The sequence below is a fragment of the Carassius auratus genome, unplaced genomic scaffold (genome assembly GCF_003368295.1).
Source record: "Carassius auratus strain Wakin unplaced genomic scaffold, ASM336829v1 scaf_tig00028720, whole genome shotgun sequence".
Taxonomy (NCBI): Eukaryota; Metazoa; Chordata; class Actinopteri; order Cypriniformes; family Cyprinidae; genus Carassius; species Carassius auratus.
The window spans coordinates 45798-66755 of NW_020525714.1; the positions used below are offsets into that span (position 1 = coordinate 45798).

Consider the following 20958-nt stretch of genomic DNA (forward strand, 5'->3'; position numbering starts at 1 on the left):
CGACTTTGTTCCATCAGTATGAGAAAAACGAAAGATGAACCTGCTGCCAGACACTGACACACAGAAAACAAATGTTCAGGAAAAAAAAAAGAAATGCAGAAAAAGACAAACCCTCAGTCCTGTTCAGATGATATGATGTTGTCAACCTCCTGCTCACAGCCTGTAATTAGTAAACCAAACACATTTCATTCATAATAATGAAAAAGTATAAACTAGTCTTAAAATGTGACCCTGCAGAACATTTCACCTACTAAATGACCTCTGACCTCCAACGTCTGCAGTGACCCCATGTGTCTGTCTGTCATCCAGCGCCGTGGTTAAAACCTCTGTGCTGCCATGACAACGAGTAAATTGGCTGACCCTTTGACTCACATCCATCAGCAGCACGTCACTGGAAACCCCATAAATGACCTTAGAGGAGAAGCACAGATTACATGATCCTGTGCTGCTTCAGTCAAGTTTTCAATTAGTGGAATAACAGTCTAGAGAACTGACGAGTTACTGTCCTCTGGGTTCTCTCATATTCCCAGTGGAAAATTACGTTTAGGTATCAACCTGATCTCTGATGTTCTTCATAGAATGAATTAATTACTGTAGTGTAGACCATGGTGTGTCATACAATGAGAAAGTTAATTCAAGTAATATCGCTTTAATTTGATTAGAACTGTTTTGAGTTCATAGTGAGATCTTTGTCTTTTGACTGCAGACCAGTGATATTACCTAAAATAAAAGCCATAATAAAAACATTTCTTACTTAAAACAAAATAAGATTACATTTGCATTTAATAACAGTAATGATGCTGAAACATAACAGGAATATATTTAAATATATTCAAACAGGAAACAGGAATTTTAAATTACAATATTTCAGGGGGAAAAATGTGTATATACATACATATATATATATTTTTTTACATATATACATGTGGGTTCAGAATGGGAGACAGAACATTAACTTGTGTGCATTAAAAAAAAAAAAAGCTATTTCTCTAAAATAACCACACTAATAAATAAACTAATAAAAATTAATAAAAGCTACATAGGCATATAAAAAAAATGACAAGAAGTAGCTAACTAAAAATTAAAAAGAAAACAGTAAATCCAGTAAACACAATCCAATTCAAAATTATCTATCTTTAAATTCTACTTATGCAAACATTCAATGAATGCAGTGCAGTGAAATCCACTCAAACATCACAAAGGTTCGAATCGAATCTGTTGCGCAGCTCCACACTGCCCCCTCCCGTCTGAACACGCCCTCTACACGCCGCAGAGGAGCAGTGTGCTGGAGAGAGCAGCTTACTGACATTACATGTTGAATGCATCACGTCTTATAGGAGATAAGAGAGAACTCACATGATGTTGCCAACAACATCACACTGTAAAAGTCAAATCATTTGTTAACTGTGTTAAAACAAAAAAAACTACCTGAGTACATTTTCTCAAACACAGCGCAAACCTTTCCTCTGCAGTCTCATTTTCTTCTTTCGTTTCAAACTATTCTGTTTCTCACAGCTCTCACCTTGACACTTCTATTTGACGCCTCCTTCTTCCCATCGCCTCTTCAGTTCTTTGTCACCTCGACAGCTTTATTTCCTCCGTCAGCATCTCTCCATTCTATCATTTCCCTTCTTGTTTTTCCTTCCTTTGTAGAAACTGAACAGGGTTTTTCGTCCCCAAGAAGACTCAACTGCTGTCAATAAATTTAATATGCATGCACTGATAAACAAGAACAGGCCATTGCATCTTCTCTCTCCAGGAAGAGGAGAATCAGCAGGTAGTTCAGTAAACCAGAAGGGAAGGTAGAATTTTTTATTTATTTTTTATCTTAGTGTGAAGAACATTTGAATAATTTAAAGAGCACTATAAAGAATCTTTTGTGCAATGGAAAGATTCCATAAATATTAACGGCTCTTCATGAAACCAAAGATGCCAGTAATGAACCCTTATTTTTTTAAGAAGAGAAAAGCTTCCCCTATCATGTCAAAAAGGGCATGCGTCCAATCAAATTCAAAAGTATCTTTGTGCAAAAAAATTCAGTCATTTGATGGAAGCTAATCAAATCCATACCGATCACAGTAGTACAGTTTTTAAGTTTTCAAAGTAAAATTCATAAATGTACAAAACATATGCTTTGAACGCTAATATAAAGCTTTAGAAACTTTCTTGTATAAACGTTGATCCATGAAGGTTATCCTTAAACTATTTATATTGTTTTACGCAATTAAGCATGCAATTAATCATGCGATTAATCACAAAGTGTGAAGTGTATTTAAAATAAATACCTTTAACATTAATTAACATAAAAATGCCAATGATTTACTGGTTCAATAAGGTTCAATTTGTTGCCATAAATTAAAAAAATATATATTGTAGAGCATGCATTAATCCTAATTTCTATGTAATCAATTTTTTAAATTTCAAGTTAAATAAATTAACATCGTTTACCATTGTATCAAATCGTTTCAGCACCATGTTGAGTCACTAATGATGTCAAATCTGCATCCTAAAGCACCGACTATAGAGCTGAGAGATGCACTGGCTCTTGATAAGTATCAGATTGAGGTTATATAGTGAAATTAGGATGTGCATATAACAAACAAAACCCTCCAAACTGAAAACAATCAAACGCTGATGCAGTATGCTCAAGAGCTACTGAGGGATTATGGGAAATAGCATCTATCAGGCCAGACTGCCAACAGGATTGGGACTCCACACACACACACACACACACACAGAGAGAGAGAGAGAGAGATGCTGAGACGTGCTGCATGTCTAATCCTGAACACTAGACGATTCCACAGGGAGGTGAGACTTCAAAAAGGATCCCGCCCACAGCTACAGAGATAAAGAACCCAACATTTTTCAATTAACTAGTCTTTTTCATGTTTCGTTGAGTTCCCTCGGTTTGTTTGTCTTGTTTACTTCAAATTCCAATTTTCCATCCTTCCTCTCACTATCTTCCGGGGCAAAGGTAACCACACATGGAGAGACGAATGCATAATGTCTTCTTCACGCTGTGAGGTGCATATAAAGCACCAAGTTACGGTCTCTTAGTGTAACAATTACAAATAACGATAATGGCCCGCATCAGAGCACTTGCTTCAGGCTACTCACCCAAGATATGTGCTGTTTACTTCTTGTTGTGCGTGTCTGTCAAAAACATCTACAAAAACCCTGGAAAATGCTTCTCCCTGGCAAGTTGCACAAGTAAATATATGCCTCAGGCCTTGATTTTCGGTGGATTGAGAAAGGTCTAATATTAAATGAAATTTAAAAGCAGTCAACAACTAATCTACATGTTGGCTGAAGATGCATCTCATGACAACCCAAGCACATATTTGATGACAAGGCCAAATTGTGAGGCAAATAGGAGTGTTGATAGCTACCGAAACACTGAAGTGAGCAATCGCTCGAGGGCCTGCATCACCAAAAAGCGCTGAATGAGTGACAAGGTGGACGCCTGCTGAAAAAACGAGTGTTTATTATATAATTCAACAGGAGGGCATATATGAGCGCTTATACGGGAGCAAGAGCGAGAACATGATGTTACATATTAGGGAGACATTAAAACTCCTAACTGCCCTGTTGAAACTCATCGGGTGTGACATCAAAAAGACATGAAAGTAAAAAAAAAAACAATAAACCATCTACTTGTTTGCCTTGAGTAAAAGGCAGCTGCTTTGTATATTAATTGATATACAGGATGATAAGAGGAGAATAGCGGCGATGTGAGATGAAGCGTCCTTCAAACTCTCCGTCTGTATAAACACGAGTCGGCACAACACGGCAGAAGATATTTAGATGCTCAGACAATGAGGTGTTCACTACCTGCGGCTCTGTGTGAAAGAGAACAGGAACTTCTCAAAGTGACAAAAAGGAAGTTGAAATATGTTGTGTTGAACTATATGTGGAATACGGTCAAACTACAAATGACTGAAATTAGAAATTTCAGCTGTGAAGCAGCAGTATTTGATGATGAGAACCAAGTCCTGATTAAACCAAAGAATTAAGAAAAGATTGGCCACTTTAATCTACAAAACATAACACAATGTGTGTATAATGTATAAAATCGACTTCAGCCTTATTTAGGGGTGTAAATCCTTTGTGGTTTAAGACACAGCACTGTTACACACTGCATAAAAGTTTGGCCTGAAATAAAATGTGTACCATATTAATGCATTTTCATGTTTTAAAATACTTGTTAAGCCATTAAACTGATCACGTTTGATTATTTCTTGCGCATAATAAAATCAAAATAAACATTCGGCTGAATTTTAGCTTAGGTTGAAGTTAACATTTTTAATAATGCATGTAATTAAAAATGAGTATAGTACTGTATTAATGCATTTACTTTACAATTCTCACAAAGTCACTGAGATAATCAATTCTGAATATTTTTGGTGTTTACTTTTAATGCTTTTTTTTCTCACAAAAATTTGTTTGAGATCAACTGCCTACCACCTGTTGAAAACCCCTCGTATATTTTACAAAAATATCATCTTGATGAAAATGCACAATTAATTTTTTGACAAAAGATCAAAGTTGAAAAAAAAAAAAAAACTTGAAAAACCTTTGTCCAAATGTCAATTAGGAATCTTTTTTATGACTCTGTGAACGTCTCATAAATTTATGCAATTCTGCTTTACGACCTCGTGTTATTTATTTAAAAGACTGGCGGAAAGTCAGACTTTTCAATGCTGGTATCAAAAATGATATTCAACACTGTAGTGCAAAAACATTTGAATGTTTCACAAATCATGGAAACAAGTAAACACGAAGATCAGACTAAAGTATTCTGAGCTTGAATGGAGAGCTTTAAAACTCCAACATGCTCTATCAAAGTGGACTTCAAAACACCTGCCGCTCATGTTAAAATATTTCCTCTCACAGAAAGAGCCTTTGCATGTTCACAAGGTCCTCTCCAGTCAGAAGTCATTCCAAACGCTCACGGTCTCCATGATTTCAGCCCTTAACAGCTGTCAATCAAAGTGCACTGGAGAAGGAAGAGGTTGCTCTGGGACATGGGGCCTAGAGTTTATATGGGGAGAACATGCATTATGCATAACAGCAGTAGAGAGAACACCTGAGGAGAAGCAGTAGGACATGATGTGAATAAGATCCTAATGCACTGCAGTCTGGCTACAGAGGAAAGAACCTCAAGAGGAACGGCAAAACTGTTCCACTGCAGGAGACTAAAAGCATATAATGGGTACATCCACAGTATTTCCACACAGATGCCTAGATGTTCATATTTCAGAACTGTGCAAGTAATGGACAATCTCTTGGTGCCCTTTAAAAAGTTAAAGAAACCCTGGAAGTTCTCAAGGAATCGGTGATCATAAAGAGAAGGAAGAAACGTCATAAAAATGAAAAGAAGGACCATTGAAGGTCTTCAGATTACAAATTGCCAGAAATCTTCAGGGAACCTCGAGGCATATTTCAAGTTTTTATTTTTAAAAGATTTGAATCATAAAGGGAAGGAATAAACACTATAAAAATAAACATCTACCAAGCCAAATGAACTGGCTGTGTGGATACAAATGTTGCAAAACCTTTACCTATAGACTAAAAACAAAATACTAAACTAGCCTAAAACTAACCACTTATTATCCAGTGTCTCCGAAACTTTGTGGACCTCAAGTTCAAGCAGCTGGAGTAATAAGAGCACTTCCGTCAGAAGGAAACCGTAAGCGAGGCATGAGCAGGAGTAAGTCCAGAAATTAAGAAGGAACTGTGAGTAATCTCAAAGCCCACACGTTTGACCCTTTCTCTACCAGTACTCTGTCTCAGGTATGTCTCATAGCAACCAGGATGTGAGAGAGGACTGTGTGTTCCTCCGTTCACACTGATGCTGGAGACACACTGACGCTGAAAAGCATTTTACAGTTACACAGCACTGTTTCAAAAACCCTTAAGTGGTGAAGTGAAGCTTGGATCTTGTTCAACTTTAAATTAGATCAGACAACACATCGTCTAAAGACCCGTTCACACCAAGCAGGATAACGAACTAGAAAGATTAGGATATAAGCGTCCACACCAGAGAACGATATCGTCCGGTTTTTTAAGCACATGCGCGTCTGATGCTTTAAATTCTCTTTCTTTGTTACAGCAGGATGGATTTTGATTGGCTGTCAATATTTTTTTTATAGTTCATCAGATGGAAAAAAATAATAGTTCTTAAAGTGATCAAGTGGGTTCAAGTCTAGGGCTGGCAATACCACGACTTAGGTGCCCTTGAGCAAGGCACTGAACCCCCAACTGCTCCCCGGGTGCCGCTGCATAAATGGCTGCCCACTGCTCTGTGTGTCTTCACGGTTTGTGTGTGTGTTCAAAGTGTGTGTATGTGTGCACTTCGGCTGGGTTAAATGCAGAGCAGGAATTCGGAGTATGGGTCACCATACTTGGCTGTATGTCACACCACTGTGCCTTTATTCTTAGTCGTGGTGTGGGCTCTGCTATTCTTTAATATTAAGAACGATTTATAGAACTAGATCTTTATCGTTATCTTTATAGTTATTGAGCTTGGTGTGAACAGGCCTCAAGAATCCTCAGTCCAGACATGATAGATTTAATCCTAAAATTAATTGTTTTTTTCTCGTATAAAATAAATCTTATGATTTAATATTCAAGCAGAATTGCAGGACATTACAGACACTGCAGATGTTAAATTCATAGCAGAAAAGACAATCCGAAAAATGCAATGTGACAAGTACAGTGACAACTTGTGCAAAATTAGCAATTTTTTTGCACAATTTTTTAAGTTAAAATATTATAAAACAGCTATTTAAAAACTTATATAAGGCTTTTAAAGTTTGTTTTAGAAAAAAAACTCTTAAATGGATTCAAGTTTCAATTCAGTAAAAGACAAAACAAGAAAAAAACTACTTATATTTGTGCACGCTCATGTCCCTTCTACAAAGTCAGTCTATGTTTTTATTAGCATGACCGAATTATCAATTATGCCCCATGTTCAACCAAAGCTTAACACTTGAGGTTAAGGGTTTTGACTCAAAAGTGTGAGATATAGTAATAGTGATGCCTACCTTAGCATATCTTCAGGCTGAAATGAGGCCGAAAAAATAAAATAAATAAAAAAAACCAAAATCTTGAGTTTGACATGTGCTGTGTTTATTTGAACAATTCTGTTACCAAATATCTATTAAATATACATCTTTCATTCAAGTTCAAAGCATCAGAGGAGACAGCTAAACCCCAGCATTTACAAGCACGTCTGGACGCCCCGTGTCCCGTCCCGTTAAGGCCCCCAGGCATTTGGCTTTCTTTTGGACTGACCAGACAGAACGAAACACGTCGGAAGCGAGACAGGAGGAGAAAGCAAGCGAGAGCGCCTCCACAGCAATAGCGTGACTTTAAAGCTCAGATATGAGAAACTCTGGGAGGTCACTCCAGCTCATGAAGATTAGATTTAGATGGGGTTAGAAACATAAGAGAAGCCATCTTGTCATATGTGTTACCGCCAGGAGACAAGAATCATAAATTACAGTCCAGAGGATTTTTTTGTGTTTTTTTTTTTTACATTGTTCATATAAAGGTTATATTAAAAAAAACATTTATATGACTCCTACGCAACAGTTTTGAAGGTCTGCAGTATCAAGTTGGTTTGGTGGATGAGCCGGTTGGCACTGGTAAACACGTTTATTGCCCTGGAACAAAGACGTAGAGGGAAGAAACACAAATTAAATCTGAAAACAAACTAATGATGTATATGAAAACACAAATGCTATGCAGTGAAATTCCAGGGCTTTTTTCAGGCAAAGACCTGGTTTAGGTTAACACTTCATTCAAAATGAGCTTTAAAATACCAAAAAGTGCTGTGTGTGGGTGAAACGCCCATTTTCCAAAAGTTCACATATTACGAGTTCAAAAACCATTACCTCCATTCTCCAAACAAACCATTTTCTCCTCTGCTCTTATTATAATATAAAAGATAACTTCCAAAGTCATGCAGTGATAATAATATACACTGCTGTTCAAAACTTTGTCAGTAAGATTTTTTGTGTGTGTGTGCAAAGATGTATTGAATTGATCAAAAGCGTCACTAATGGCAGTCATGTTACAGATGTTCTCTTTTAGAAATGCTGTTCCTTTGAAATCTCTATTTATCACAAAATTGTTTTTAATACTGATAATAATTATAAATGTTTCCTGAGCAGCGAATCAGTATATTAGAATGATTTCTAAATGATCGTGACACTGAAGACTGCAGTAATGTTGATGAAAATTCAGCTTTGCATCACGCGAATAAATTACATTTTTAAATACATTTAAATGAAAAACAAGTTTTTTAAATTCAAATAACATTTTACATTATTACTGTCCTATTGCATGTTTGATCAAATAAATGCACCCTTTTTCAAAAATCTTATAGAGCCCAAATTTTTTTATTCTATTATTTATGTTATCTAACACACACACATCCACAAGGTACTTAAGTTATAGTTTTAACTTTAATATGCCACATTTCTCCATGCTTTATTGAAAATAATGTAAAAAGCAACAAAATAATGAATTATGTTGAAGCTGGTTCTCAATAATTCTTTTTTTTTTCTTTTTTTTTTACAAAAAATGATTAAAATTAATCAAACATTATTATGTTATTTAGTTCATAACAAATCATTAAAACCACAACACTGCTTATCTGAAGCCTCGCCTATGGATTTGTTATTTAATGTAATTTGAATGTTTCTGTTGTGTTGACATACTACCAAGAACTTGCCGTTTCAAATATGAAAGAACTTTTTTTGCAAAGAAAAAAAGCAAAACAGGTGAAGATAATGAGGTAATTCTTAAAAGCGTCCATACTTTCCGTCTTTGAAGTATGTTTTCAGAGTGTCACTGAAGCTTTTGGAGTGTTTGACAAACTCTTTCTTCTGATGCTCAAGTGCCTGGAAAACACAAAGATGATGTTATACAGTATACAGACTGCATCCATCTCATAATGACAGCGTGTGTGTGTGTGTGTGTGTGTGTGTGTGTGTGTGTGTGGGTCACTTACCCTTCTGTTCTGATACTGGTATTTCTTAAAGACGTTGTTCACTGTGTCCAGTAGTTCTTTTATGGCACTGGCTATATCTCTGTGAAAAATCAGACATACTGTATGAATGTCTCAATCAGGTGACGTTTTTTGCTTTTTATCAGCAATATTTATGACCTTGATCAGGGAAAAGGAATAGAGATGAATACACAAGATTTTAATGTTAATATTAACTTTTCCTGTTTTTTTTTTTTTTTACACACAACTAGGATTGTCGAAAGTACAGATGTCGGTAGGGAAATGTAAAAAATATGAAAATGCCAGGATTTCTGCTAGTATTCTGAGCATTTTTGAGAGGATTTTTAAACACCTCTGATTGGCTGTTATGTTCACACGCTCAACATTGATCCTCGCTTCATACTTAGACACACACGGGAGTTTTTGAAAAGTCATTATTACAATTTATGACAATTTTAGAACTGTCAAAAATTAAATTTCACCCCAAAAGGTATAAGAAAGAAGGGAAAAGAAATCTAAATCCTATTACTCTTCATAAAAAAAAATGTAAAAAAAGGCTTCCCTTCATATTTTTTCTTTTGGATTTTGGGTAAAATATGAACCAGTTGTCAAATATTGACTTCAAATATTAAAGAAACTCTGTCAGGGCACATGCACACGCCAAAACTGATGTAATGAAAGACAAACCATGATGCAAAGGGATAAAAAACAAAGGTAAGTGAAACTTTTTGTGAGTATTTTTGGGCCTAAAAACGCTCTTACTTGATTGTCTGCAGGAAACGGACTCGGTCGTTGATCTCGTCAGGGATTTTGCTGAGGATCTGTTTCAGAGCGCGAGCTCTTTCATTCAGGTCCTGGAACTCCCGCTCAGGCCTGTCAATCTTGTACTCTGCACACAAAGAACACGCCCACAGGAAACACTCAGTCACCACAGAAACACTTGCCTCTAATAGCCTACCATTAACATGCGCTACACTTAAAGACATAATGGAACTTTTAACTACTTTCACTGGTTTTTGACAGCCATCAGAGAAACTCGAATGCGTTCCCCTGAACAATTCTAGATTATCCTGTAAAGTACGGTAACACAGTCAGGCACCTCACAAACACAGCGTTTACAAGGATAGATTACAGCAGGAAGATCAAAACGAGGATTTTAAAATTGGCTTGGATTAAATTAGGAAGTACATTTATTATTCTTTACATTTCAAATCAACACAAGTGAGCATTTATCTGGAAACCCGGTGCGTGTCTGCGCATTCATTAGCAGTATAAATGTCAAAAACACTTGCACAAGATCAAATTATGAGGGAAAATAGATTGCAGTCATTCCTGGGGTTTAATTCATGAGGAAACAGCGCCCCCTAGAGGCACGAGGCCGCAACGTTAACTACACTTTGCATTGCAAACCATACAGACAGTATTCTCCTCTTCGAAAATGTGCAACATCATACACACCCTCAACATCGTCGGCAGCCATTCGTAATAAAGACTCGGTGAAGTTGATCTCCACGTTCTTCTTCTCCAGAATTTTCATGATGATATCCTGAGTCAGTCCCGGGTTCTCCTTTTCTGCCTGACATGAACAAACCCCGAGCACGAGTCAGTCCAGCGCAACCACAAACAAAGCAAGCAGCAAATCAGTCTTATAAAGATTTGACACCAGCTGAATTATGAATCCATATATCAAACTTTTCATCTCTTCAAACTTAAGACATCATTTCATTTGATTAAATATTGACTTTCAATCGATCTTCTATTAGGCAAAGAAAAATAAAAACCACAAAGTGCTTTCATGATTTGTCTTCTAGACAAGAACTGTTCCTCGTGACTAACTTTCTCTGGTCCTTATAATGAAAATGTTAGGACCTCTGCTATGATCAGATGCATTGGGATAGGCAAAGGTGCTGAATAGGCAAAGTTGCTCTTCCAAGAGAGCAAGGAAAATAGAAACTACTCCTTATATAGCTACTTGACTTCTGACTAGCATTATTTTCTGGCCCTGATGACATCAGCAGAAAAGGAAAGTCGTTTTAGAGGTGGAGCAGTTACTACATTATGAAAAAATAACATGCTGATAACTGATTAATCCAGGAACAAATAAATGGGATCCGGTTTGATTTCTATTTGATGTAGATTAAATTCTTCAGATTTTCTGACACAATAATACAAATAAAATACAAATTAAGTAGAAGAAATGCTAATAACTGAATAGTGTCTTATTTCCTCACCTTTATGAAAGCTGCTCTCAGAGTCTGTGCAGCAGACAGGTTTACTCTCTCCAGCTGTAAGACACACAAAAGACTTTTGAATTTACTGCAAGATGAAGAAGGCTGATTGGTTTCAGTGTCGCACACATAACACACAGTCATTATCACCACATTCAAATGGAATATAGTTGGCTGAAGGTGTAGATTTTACCTCTAATTAAACAGAAACTAATCGATCCACAGAAGTACATGAAGGCTGTGTGTTAACTGTGCACATACGAATGAAGATTATAATGTTAAATAGATTTCTATTTTAAAATAAAATGTTTCTTGAGCAGCAAATCAGCATATTAGAATGATTTCTGAAGATCATGTGACACTGAAGACTGGAGTAATGATGCTGAAAATACAGCTTTGATCACAGGAATAAATTACATTTATAATGTTTTTTTTTTGTTTTTTTTTAAGAATATTTCTCAATATTACAGTTTCACTGTATTTTTTTATCAAAGAAATGCAGGCTTGTTCAGCTTAAAAGACTCCTTGAAAAAAAAAAAACATTTTAAAAATCTTACCAACCCTAAATTTTTGGAAGCTTGTGTTACAATCTAGAAACTAAAATATTTAAAATATAAAATGTGCTTTTCTTAGAACTTGGACACAAAATAATACACAGTTTAAACCTAAAAGATAAAAGTGATACTACAAAATGTTATTAAAGTTAAAAACAAAGCAGATAAATACATTGAAATACGTACATTTTGCAGGCAGTCAGTTGAATTTTATTCTAAATTTACACACATTACAACTAATAAATTTAAACGGTGTATTTTATATTGAAAGACATTGAAAACAGCCAAATGTAATATTTAATATTTAACTTAAAGCAATTATTTAGCTACAAAAAAAAAGACAATGTCACACAAATGTATTTCTTTTTCTAACTTCTCAATAAATTGAAAGAATTGTACCAAAGAAACTAACTGCTGAAATAAATTATTATTATTTTCATTTTTACAAGTCCAACTTAGCAAAGTTCTTTGTTTTAGTTATTCACATTCCAATGCTGATGCAGTCCTCATATCATTGGGAAGCTTAATTAAAAAAAATCAACTGAATTAAACGTTCTCATCTTAAGTTAGTTCTTCAATGGGTTGTAAAAATGAAAAGGACATTTCATATTTATCTTAAAAACATTAATGATAACTTCATTTATCTTCTTATCGTTCAGTCTGTTCAAATAATGTGAAAGCATCCAGACCTAGTGTTCTCAGGACAGAAAGAGAGCAGTGTGACCGTGTGTAGTCCGTCCTGAGCACGAGGGTGTGCATCATTTGCATCTGAGCTTCAGTTTGTGTCAACTCAACCATCACTGAACTCTCTCCTACCGGGGACTAACCACCGTACCTCATTGAAGACAGGGTACATCACAGCATACAGCGTCATGGATACCATCGAGGTCGCGTCCGCTTCATTCTTCATCTCTTCCATTGTCATCCTCGTCAGGGCGTGGGAAGGGATGGGGGGAGCGTCATTCACTCCTGGGGGCTCCCAGACAATCGCTGAAAGAAAACCCAATGAGGAAGTGATTATAAAAGGGTAGCGGGAATTAATTTTACTGTTAAGGAAACAACATTTTCAAACTGTGTTCAAAAGGTAGAGGTGATAGCTGTGGGAAAAGAACAAGTTTTCATTGAGATTTACGCCCCTTAAAATTAAAGGAATGAGAGATGTGGCCAGTGAAAGAAAAATCAAGGCTGTTTCCAAGACATGCATTTAGAAAGATTTTTAATTACCCCTATCATGTTGTACAGACCAAGGACAATAATGATGTTTTGATACTTTATACATTAAGGCCCCATTAGTTAATTTATTAGTAAAACATAAACTGCCAATGAAAAATTATGCTAAACATTCATTAATCTTAGTTAATTTTAATATTTAATAACACGTTGCTAAAATCAATAGTTGCTACTGTGCTATTTAACGAATTCGAGCTAACAAGAACTAGCAGCTGTATTTTTTTAACAAAGATTAACCACAAATAAATTTAATTAACTTCTGTAGCAAATGTAGCTATTGCTCATTGTTAATGTTAGTGCATTAAATAAGATTAACTAATTAGATTTTACTATTGGTCTTTATAATTCTTTTGCAGTTTAATCTTTGTGAAATTATTTACTTTATACATTTCTGTGTGTATTGCTTTATTGTTTTTAAATGTTCCGTTTGTTTCTGTTATCAGAAAAAAAGTTATTAAACCTGATGTCAACACTTATAATACCATATACCGTGATAAAAGCATTAGCATTTAATCGCAACATGAAAATTTGACACAGTCACATGTCTACAGCAAATAAAAACTCATTCACACAGAGTTTAGTGTCCACACTAACGTATGAGAATCTTCTGTTTATTATAAGTACATGCTGCAGTTTTATCGTCTAAATTCTCGAGTGGATCCTGATTGGTTGTCAATGTTTTTAAACGTTCTTCAGCTAGAATAAAATCATTCTGAAAATGGATCCAACAATATCAGTCGTTACCATTGTAGTTATGGTGTGGGCTTATTCTCCTCCCCCGGTGGGCGATGTTAAGAGTCAGATTGCAAAATTTTAAAAACGTAAAAAACTGCAATATTTTATCATCAAAACTTTTTATCTGATCTTGACAAAACATTTTCGAGAATTCTCAAAGTTCCATATTTGGTAGATATTTTGTGCTAGAAGTAATACCGTGACAGAAAAAAAAAAATACAAAATAGTAAAAAAACTCAATTTTTGTAATAACAACTTCAAATTTGGAACATAATCGATTTTAGATTCAAAAATATTTTGGCAAATATTTATTTTATATGAAAAATATTTATTTATAATATTAAATAGTACAGTAGAGCATTTTCTTTACAACATTATAGGATTTTTTGTTTATTATAAGCATGAGCTGTAGTTATGTCTCCTGCCTCTTTAAATGCTTGAGTTGATTCTGATTGGCTGTCATTGTTTTTGTCATCAGCTGAAAAAAAAAAAATCTATTTTTTAAATGATTCCAACAATATTGTTCCTCAATTTGATTATCATTATAACTGAAGTATGGATGTTGGTGTGAACAGGCCTCAAGTCACCTTATTTTTCTCAACATCCACAACAACATGCCAACGTGTTTATTCCTTCACCCAACACGTGTGAAACAATAGCGCTTGTTGTTATAAGGTCACGGTTCCTCTCAAGCTACAGGGAACATTACAAACCACTGAAAGTGAGGCACGCTTATCTCAATGCTGTTGATTGAGACTAACTGACAGGAGGCCGAGTCATTCCCAGCTGATCAGAAGGCCTTTGGCCCCGCGCTGGGAAGCGCCTTATCTGGGATCGCTGTGATGTCATCACATAGAGCAGGACTATGGTTGGAAATACCAGCACTCCTCTTATAAAACATGGTTGCCAGGTTACACATGCATTATAATAGCGCACCTTTTTCCTCCTGACAAAGGCCAACCAACACCTGATTCCTATAGAGTCTCTAGTCAGAGTCTGACCTTGGCACTGAAACGCCCTAACGCAGGTGAATCCTGAATTATATCCACCTATACTACATTGTCACCATATAAATGCATAAAAGATTAATTAAGCCAAAGAAAGTTAGTCAACATATTCACTGTCAAGTAAGGAAAAATTCTGCCACTTAATAAACAACAGCATTATTAAATTAAGCAGCTATGCATGATAATATTATTTTTGATTTAGTTGATTACACTGTTGCATTTCTGTTAGTGAATGTTGAGTGAATAGTAATAATTTCAATATTATTTTTATATATAAGAACTGCCACTTTACTCAAAAGATGAAAAAAAAAATCCACTAAAATCACCTTTCATAAATAAATATGATTTAAAGAAAAAGTCAGAATACAATGGTTTCTCAATCTGATGTCGAACAGCTGGCTCAAATCATAGAATCATATAGCTGGCTTATACATATAATAGTTATGAATCAATTAAATTTTTCAAGTAGTCATATAACATAATTTTCCACACCATTAAAATCTTTGAGAATGTCTTCTAATGTGATTTAAAACAAACATTTATTCCATTCAAGATTATAAATAAATGTTGCAATAATAATAATAATGTCTATCTAATAATATAAATCTATCTATCTTTATACACACACACATTTTAGAAGATCAATAATCACTAATTAGAAATGAGTTAATAACTACAAAAGCCATGAAAATGTTTCTATATTATACCGTATACATCTTCTCCAGGCAACTCAGGTCTCCTTTCATTTTCCAAACAACATTTTCCATCAGTCTAGCCATTTTTTCTCACACAATATAAACGAATCTTCTTACTTTGATCTTTTTCTGCCTCTTATATAAGTGGATAACAATTCTGAGGGACATCCAAACAGTGACACTGAGCTCTCTAAAAACTAGTCTCAATTCCATTTATAAGAAAGATCTGATCATCGACAGAAACACAAACTCGGTGACAGCTTACCTACAAAACTCTAAAATAAATCCATTTATCAATCCAACGCCGTAAGCATTTGCCAGACTGATTCAAGCTATCGAGATGTTTCAGGTTAACACCACTGATGTATAATATATAATATACACACAAACACACACACACACACACACACACACACACACACACACATATAGATCAGTGGTTAACACCCAAATGTGACGTCATCATATTTATCAAAACTGCAGTTGTGTGAAACACTGTAACAACTGCCTAATTCTCATATCCGATCTGAAATAGATCTAGGATTTCAATACTTCAACATTTGTAATGATATAACAGCTATGTAATCTGATTCTGATTACTGATTGGTATAAGATCAAAGGCTATTTCGTGGTAAATTTTGTCATTCTAAACCTGATTGTTGTTTAATTACATCTCGTCTTCAGCAGGCCTAACTTTTGCGGTCTTTAAACCGGATTTACTCCACATTACAGTTTGAAGCCTGGAAAATACTGATCTGAGATGGGCTACCTGGCATTGGACAAAACATATAATCAATCAAATTTAAACATTATTACTTTTCTTAGTTTCTGATCTGTTGTGAGGGTCTGATTAGCTGGATTGCTAAAGTCCCTGCTAGCTAACGTTAGGTAACGTTAACTGCCAACTAAATTTTTTTTCATAGAAATTGCAGCGAAATGAACACCGTTAATAACAGGTTGAAATTACAAAATGTGTTTTCAGCCTCTCCTACCTGCGTGAAGCTCGTAGTGATGTTTATTTGACTCCTGATTAGCTCGGTAACTCTTTTGAATATTTTCCTTTCTGTGTGGAATCGCTCGCCAAAGACGGAAGTTTTCTGCGTGACCAATCTAAAGAACGAGGGGCGGGGCTACGTGTCGGCGAGAGCCAATCAGCAAACAGCCAGGGGATAGAACGACGCGAGGTGTGACGTTCTGTAGTCAATTTAGAAGACCTCAAACGATGAAATGCTACACCCAGAGGCTTGACTAAAAACTACAACTCCCATAACCGCTATTTTAAAACCTCACAGTCAAAAGACTGGCGTCTGTTTCGACATATCGCAGCATTTATATTTATATGGTTAATATTTATTTATTTAATTAGTTGTTACATTTAATGCAAAATACAAAGATAGCACGCTTAAGGTAACAAATAAAAGACAAAAAGTCTGTCAAAATGACTCCCAATTTAAAGCGAACGTTACGCCTGACCAATCAAAAGAGAAAAGGGGCTGGACTGCTTCTTACAATAAAGGTGTGTGAAGAAGCAGAGACTAGCAGATTTAACATCAGCAGACCGGAGCATCAGCATCTCTCTGACATCTCAAGGTAAGAGCTATCCACGCATCGTCTATTCATGTAATCCAAATGACATCTATCCAAAACGTATCCTTCAAGTTTTATAATTCATTAGTGCGTTGTATTTGGTATGATGGGCTTATTTTCTACAAGAGAGGGTGTGCAGATGTGAATTTCCTTAACAAGTGATGGGTCTGTACATTATCCATTTAACCTTCCTGAAATTTTACATTCATAACATTTCATTTTGGCATTTGCAGTTTTGGATGTAATTCAGATACATTCTGCACAAAACAATTTAATTTTGTAGAAATAACCAAAAACATCAAAATGAACCATCATAATCCTTGCTGAAGGAAATATCATCATATTCTTGGCTTTATCTTCATTTTCTATGTTTAAACCCTGGATTTAATCATTAAAATGTTTGTATTGAATATGGATAGCACAGGCATGCCCACATCTGGGCATGGGGGAAGGGATGCGTAAATCACCTCCTGCAAGAAAATCCTATTTCATGTTTCTGTAAATGAGACACGCAGGGAGAGCAGAACGGAGAAGGTGCCCCCCTCACTACTGCTGGTGTGAAAAAGCTGGTTTGTTCTGCGGGACGCATTCACATGGAGATCAGGTGTGTTGGAGAGTATGTGTAATCTGGACTATATGAGAGACAGAAAGAGAGAGGAGGCCACTAAGTAGAGGGGAGGGAAAATGAGGTGTTAAAGTGCAATCGGTTTGAGTCGGGAGGCAATGAAAGCAAGGGATCGATAGGAGAAGGATTAGGAAAGAGAGAAAACTAAGAAAGCAACAACGGTGAAAAAACAAGCTGCATAAAGGTGCAAAGTAGTTGGAATGGAATTCCATGGAAATGGAATGGAAACACACACACACACACACACATACATGTGAACTCCTTGGTGGTCACATCCAATCAGTGGATATTGATTCCCAGATTGATTGCTGGTTTGCAGGCGTGCATGAGCCATTTATTTAAAAGAATGAATAACAGTGACAGTTCAAGTGCTTTCTCAAATGTACTGACACTGTTAGCAACACAAGATATGAAATATTGCACAAGATTTTCTAAAAAATGATGAGAATAACACAAGCATCGGTTAATATTGGTCATAATAATGGTTAAAAAAAGTCCATAAGCCAAAGGATTGTAAATCTACCTGCAAAAAAAATAACACTGAAGAACGTTGGTTAGCTATTTTATTTTATTATTTTATGTTATTGTGTTTTATTTTGCATGGTGGATGATAAAATATGTTTAAAATAGTTGAAATAGGTTTTTGTGTCCAAACAAATTTATTTGATCAATGCTTTGGCTGATGTTTTGCTGTTGGATTAGTATGTGATTTTTGAATAAAATAAATAATATTTAAAATTTTTTGCTGTTACTTTCACAAACAAGTATTCACATTATATTTCACAAAGTTTTTTTTTTTTTCATTTTTATTTTATATTTAATTTTGCATGGTGGATGACACTTTTTTTTTTTTTTTTTTAATAAATAGGTATAGTAGTTTTTTGTGTCCAAATTTTAAATTTTCTTTTCATTAAATTTTCTTTTTCATTTAGACTTATTTTTTAATTAGTTTTAAATTCATTTGATTTATGTTTTGGCTGATGTTTTCACTGAACACTGGAGTAGTATGTGATTTTTGGATATTAAATGAGTTGGCTCATTGTCAGATTTCATCATTGGCGAGGCCGACAGAAACCCAGGGATTGTGTCTTCTCGCTAACACTCGTCTCTTGGCCTAAGGACAGCACAGATGGCATAAAGAGTTTTAAAAACATCTGCGTTCTCTCAAAGGCTGTGTCACTAAGTGTGTGCAGAATATACTGAACTTCACTGTTGCTCTCTGAACATGTTCCTTGAGGCATCTGTGATTGCCTTTCTTAACATATGCAAAGCTCCAGTTATTGATCTCTGTTCAGTTATGTGTCAAGCCTGTGAAGTGCATCTGCTAAACGTGCCCTACAGCAGAAAGCAGACCAACATGGACCAATCATTTCTCTGCTTCTGAGAAGATTCCATCAGTAATAATCCATTAGATTTGTGCAATACTAAATAGTAAGGAATACTAAGGAGATTCACAGGAAGCTAAATTAGAAAAGACAAAATCCACACTCCATGGTGTGGATGAATTGTGGAAGATCACATATGATTCATAACATATGATTTTTGTGTATAAAATTAAGGCTGTTTTCCTTGAATATAATTTATTAATTTAAGAATAAATTGCTATTAAACATTAATATATGCTGAGACTAATTTATCTGATAACCTTTGCTTAGGTTTTTAAAATTGGCATGCAATTGTATCATAGTCTTATGTGCAATTAAGCGCAGTCAAAATTAACAAAATTAACCTTTTTTTTAAAAAACATGGTTATAGTTAATTGTTATATTTGGGGTTTTTTTTGTATTTGTTTTTCTTAATTGTTTTTAATAATAAGCTGATGTGAACCCATACTATTTTAATATTTAGTAAGCAATGGTATGCTTGTTATTTAATATGTTATTTATATTTAAATACTTGATATATTTGCATTATCATTATTAGATTATTTTAGGACTTTAAGTAGTTTCATATTTCTATTAATGTTCTTTTTTAGATATATATTTTTAACATTTCTATTTGATAATTACTTAAATATCTGATTTATTATTTTACTATTTTTATTAGTAAGCTCAAGTGAAGCTTGAATATTTAAAATATTTTTTTTTATTTAGCAGTTTAAATTGTAGGACTTTTCGATGCATCAATAGGAGCATTGCTGATTATTGCTGTCTCTGCTGCTGATAAGCATTTCCTGAGTTGATGTGGAGATCTGAAGCGTCTGAGCAGTCCGTGAGGGTTTGTTGAAGGGCGTCTGCATTTCTGAGTCACGTCTTCTCTCGTCAGCACATGGAGGAAGTGACTCTGCTGTTGAACTTGTGTTGCTGGAGGACATAGAGCCAAACTCCGATAACCTGCTGTTTCAAAGAATCCGTTCACTTGAAAATGATCATTCTGTTTTCCCATTCCAGAGACCCCTCTTCCGTGGAACCAAAAATATATACATTAAAAAACAGGTATTATTTGGTCAAGATGTGGGTTATAGCTATTATAACAACTATTATAATGCTTTTTTATCACTATGTTGTCATTATAAATTGTAGTATGCTATGCGAGCGAAATGCTTGATTTTTGCTGAAAAGCAACTGAGGATGCGACGTGCATCAGTCTGGTGCTCTCTATGGTGGCAGTGATTTTTGGCCCGGTTTTGTTTATTGGGCAGTGCTGTTGGACAGCTGTGACAGTGGAGATCGAAGGAGATCATATCACACACATACTGCGGTTAAAGCCTCTTACGCTGAACCTCTGCCACAACGCTGTCAGGAGGACGAGGCAGATGCTAACCCTCTAATGATAGACGCCTGCTGTCATGTGTTGACCTGAGTGATACAGGACCGCTGGCAGGATGAGAGCTTGCCTACTGTAAACCCATACAATCTGGATCTCTTTGGTTCTGGGAACTTTTCCCAGCAGACTGAGATGGAAACCATAAAGAATTGAGTTCAATGATTCTGCATGCTTAATGGGCTCATTAACAATTTTGTAAGAACTTAAATGTTTGGATAATAGAAATGCCACTACATTAAGTGCTCATTTTAGTGGTCAGACTTTTTCAAAAAGCTTCTAAAAAACAGAAATGAATGACAGTTATACAGTTCTACTGATAAATGATATAATTTCCCTAGTGCACTTGAAGGCAGTAAAACCAGTTTGAAGACTTCATATGCCCGTTTAGCTCAGTTTCCTGCATCTATTTCTCTACCTGAGGATGAAGATCAGAGTGATTACAGTGGTTTGGTTCCTGTGGGTGTTGATTGCTTTAATAGAGTTTAATTAAAGCTGGCCCATGTCTTGCTCTTCTC

The 20958-nt window shown here is 35.4% G+C and overlaps 1 protein-coding gene across 1 annotated transcript; it reads right to left on the reverse strand.

Moving 5' to 3' along the window:
- Positions 1–7467: 7467 nt before the first annotated feature.
- On the reverse strand, positions 7468–16593 carry LOC113079603 (programmed cell death protein 10-A-like). Its single transcript, XM_026251847.1, has 8 exons — positions 16458–16593; positions 12634–12788; positions 11248–11301; positions 10475–10592; positions 9779–9905; positions 9020–9098; positions 8827–8909; positions 7468–7667 (listed from the first exon to the last, which is right to left on the reverse strand). Exons 2-8 carry the CDS (start codon positions 12721–12723, stop codon positions 7586–7588), a joined length of 633 nt encoding a protein of 210 aa, XP_026107632.1. The 5' UTR covers positions 12724–12788; positions 16458–16593; the 3' UTR covers positions 7468–7585.
- Positions 16594–20958: the final 4365 nt, after the last annotated feature.

Bases quoted from the DNA above. Each gene is read 5' to 3' on its own strand.
- LOC113079603 (XM_026251847.1), bottom strand. From the start codon at position 12,723: ATGACAATGGAAGAGATGAAGAATGAAGCGGACGCGACCTCGATGGTA. The intron at 9,099-9,778 runs GTAAGAGCGTTT...GATTTTTCACAG, and splicing joins CGTTTCCTGCAGACAATCAA to AGATATAGCCAGTGCCATAA. The intron at 8,910-9,019 runs GTAAGTGACCCA...TGTGTTTTCCAG, and splicing joins ACCAGTATCAGAACAGAAGG to GCACTTGAGCATCAGAAGAA.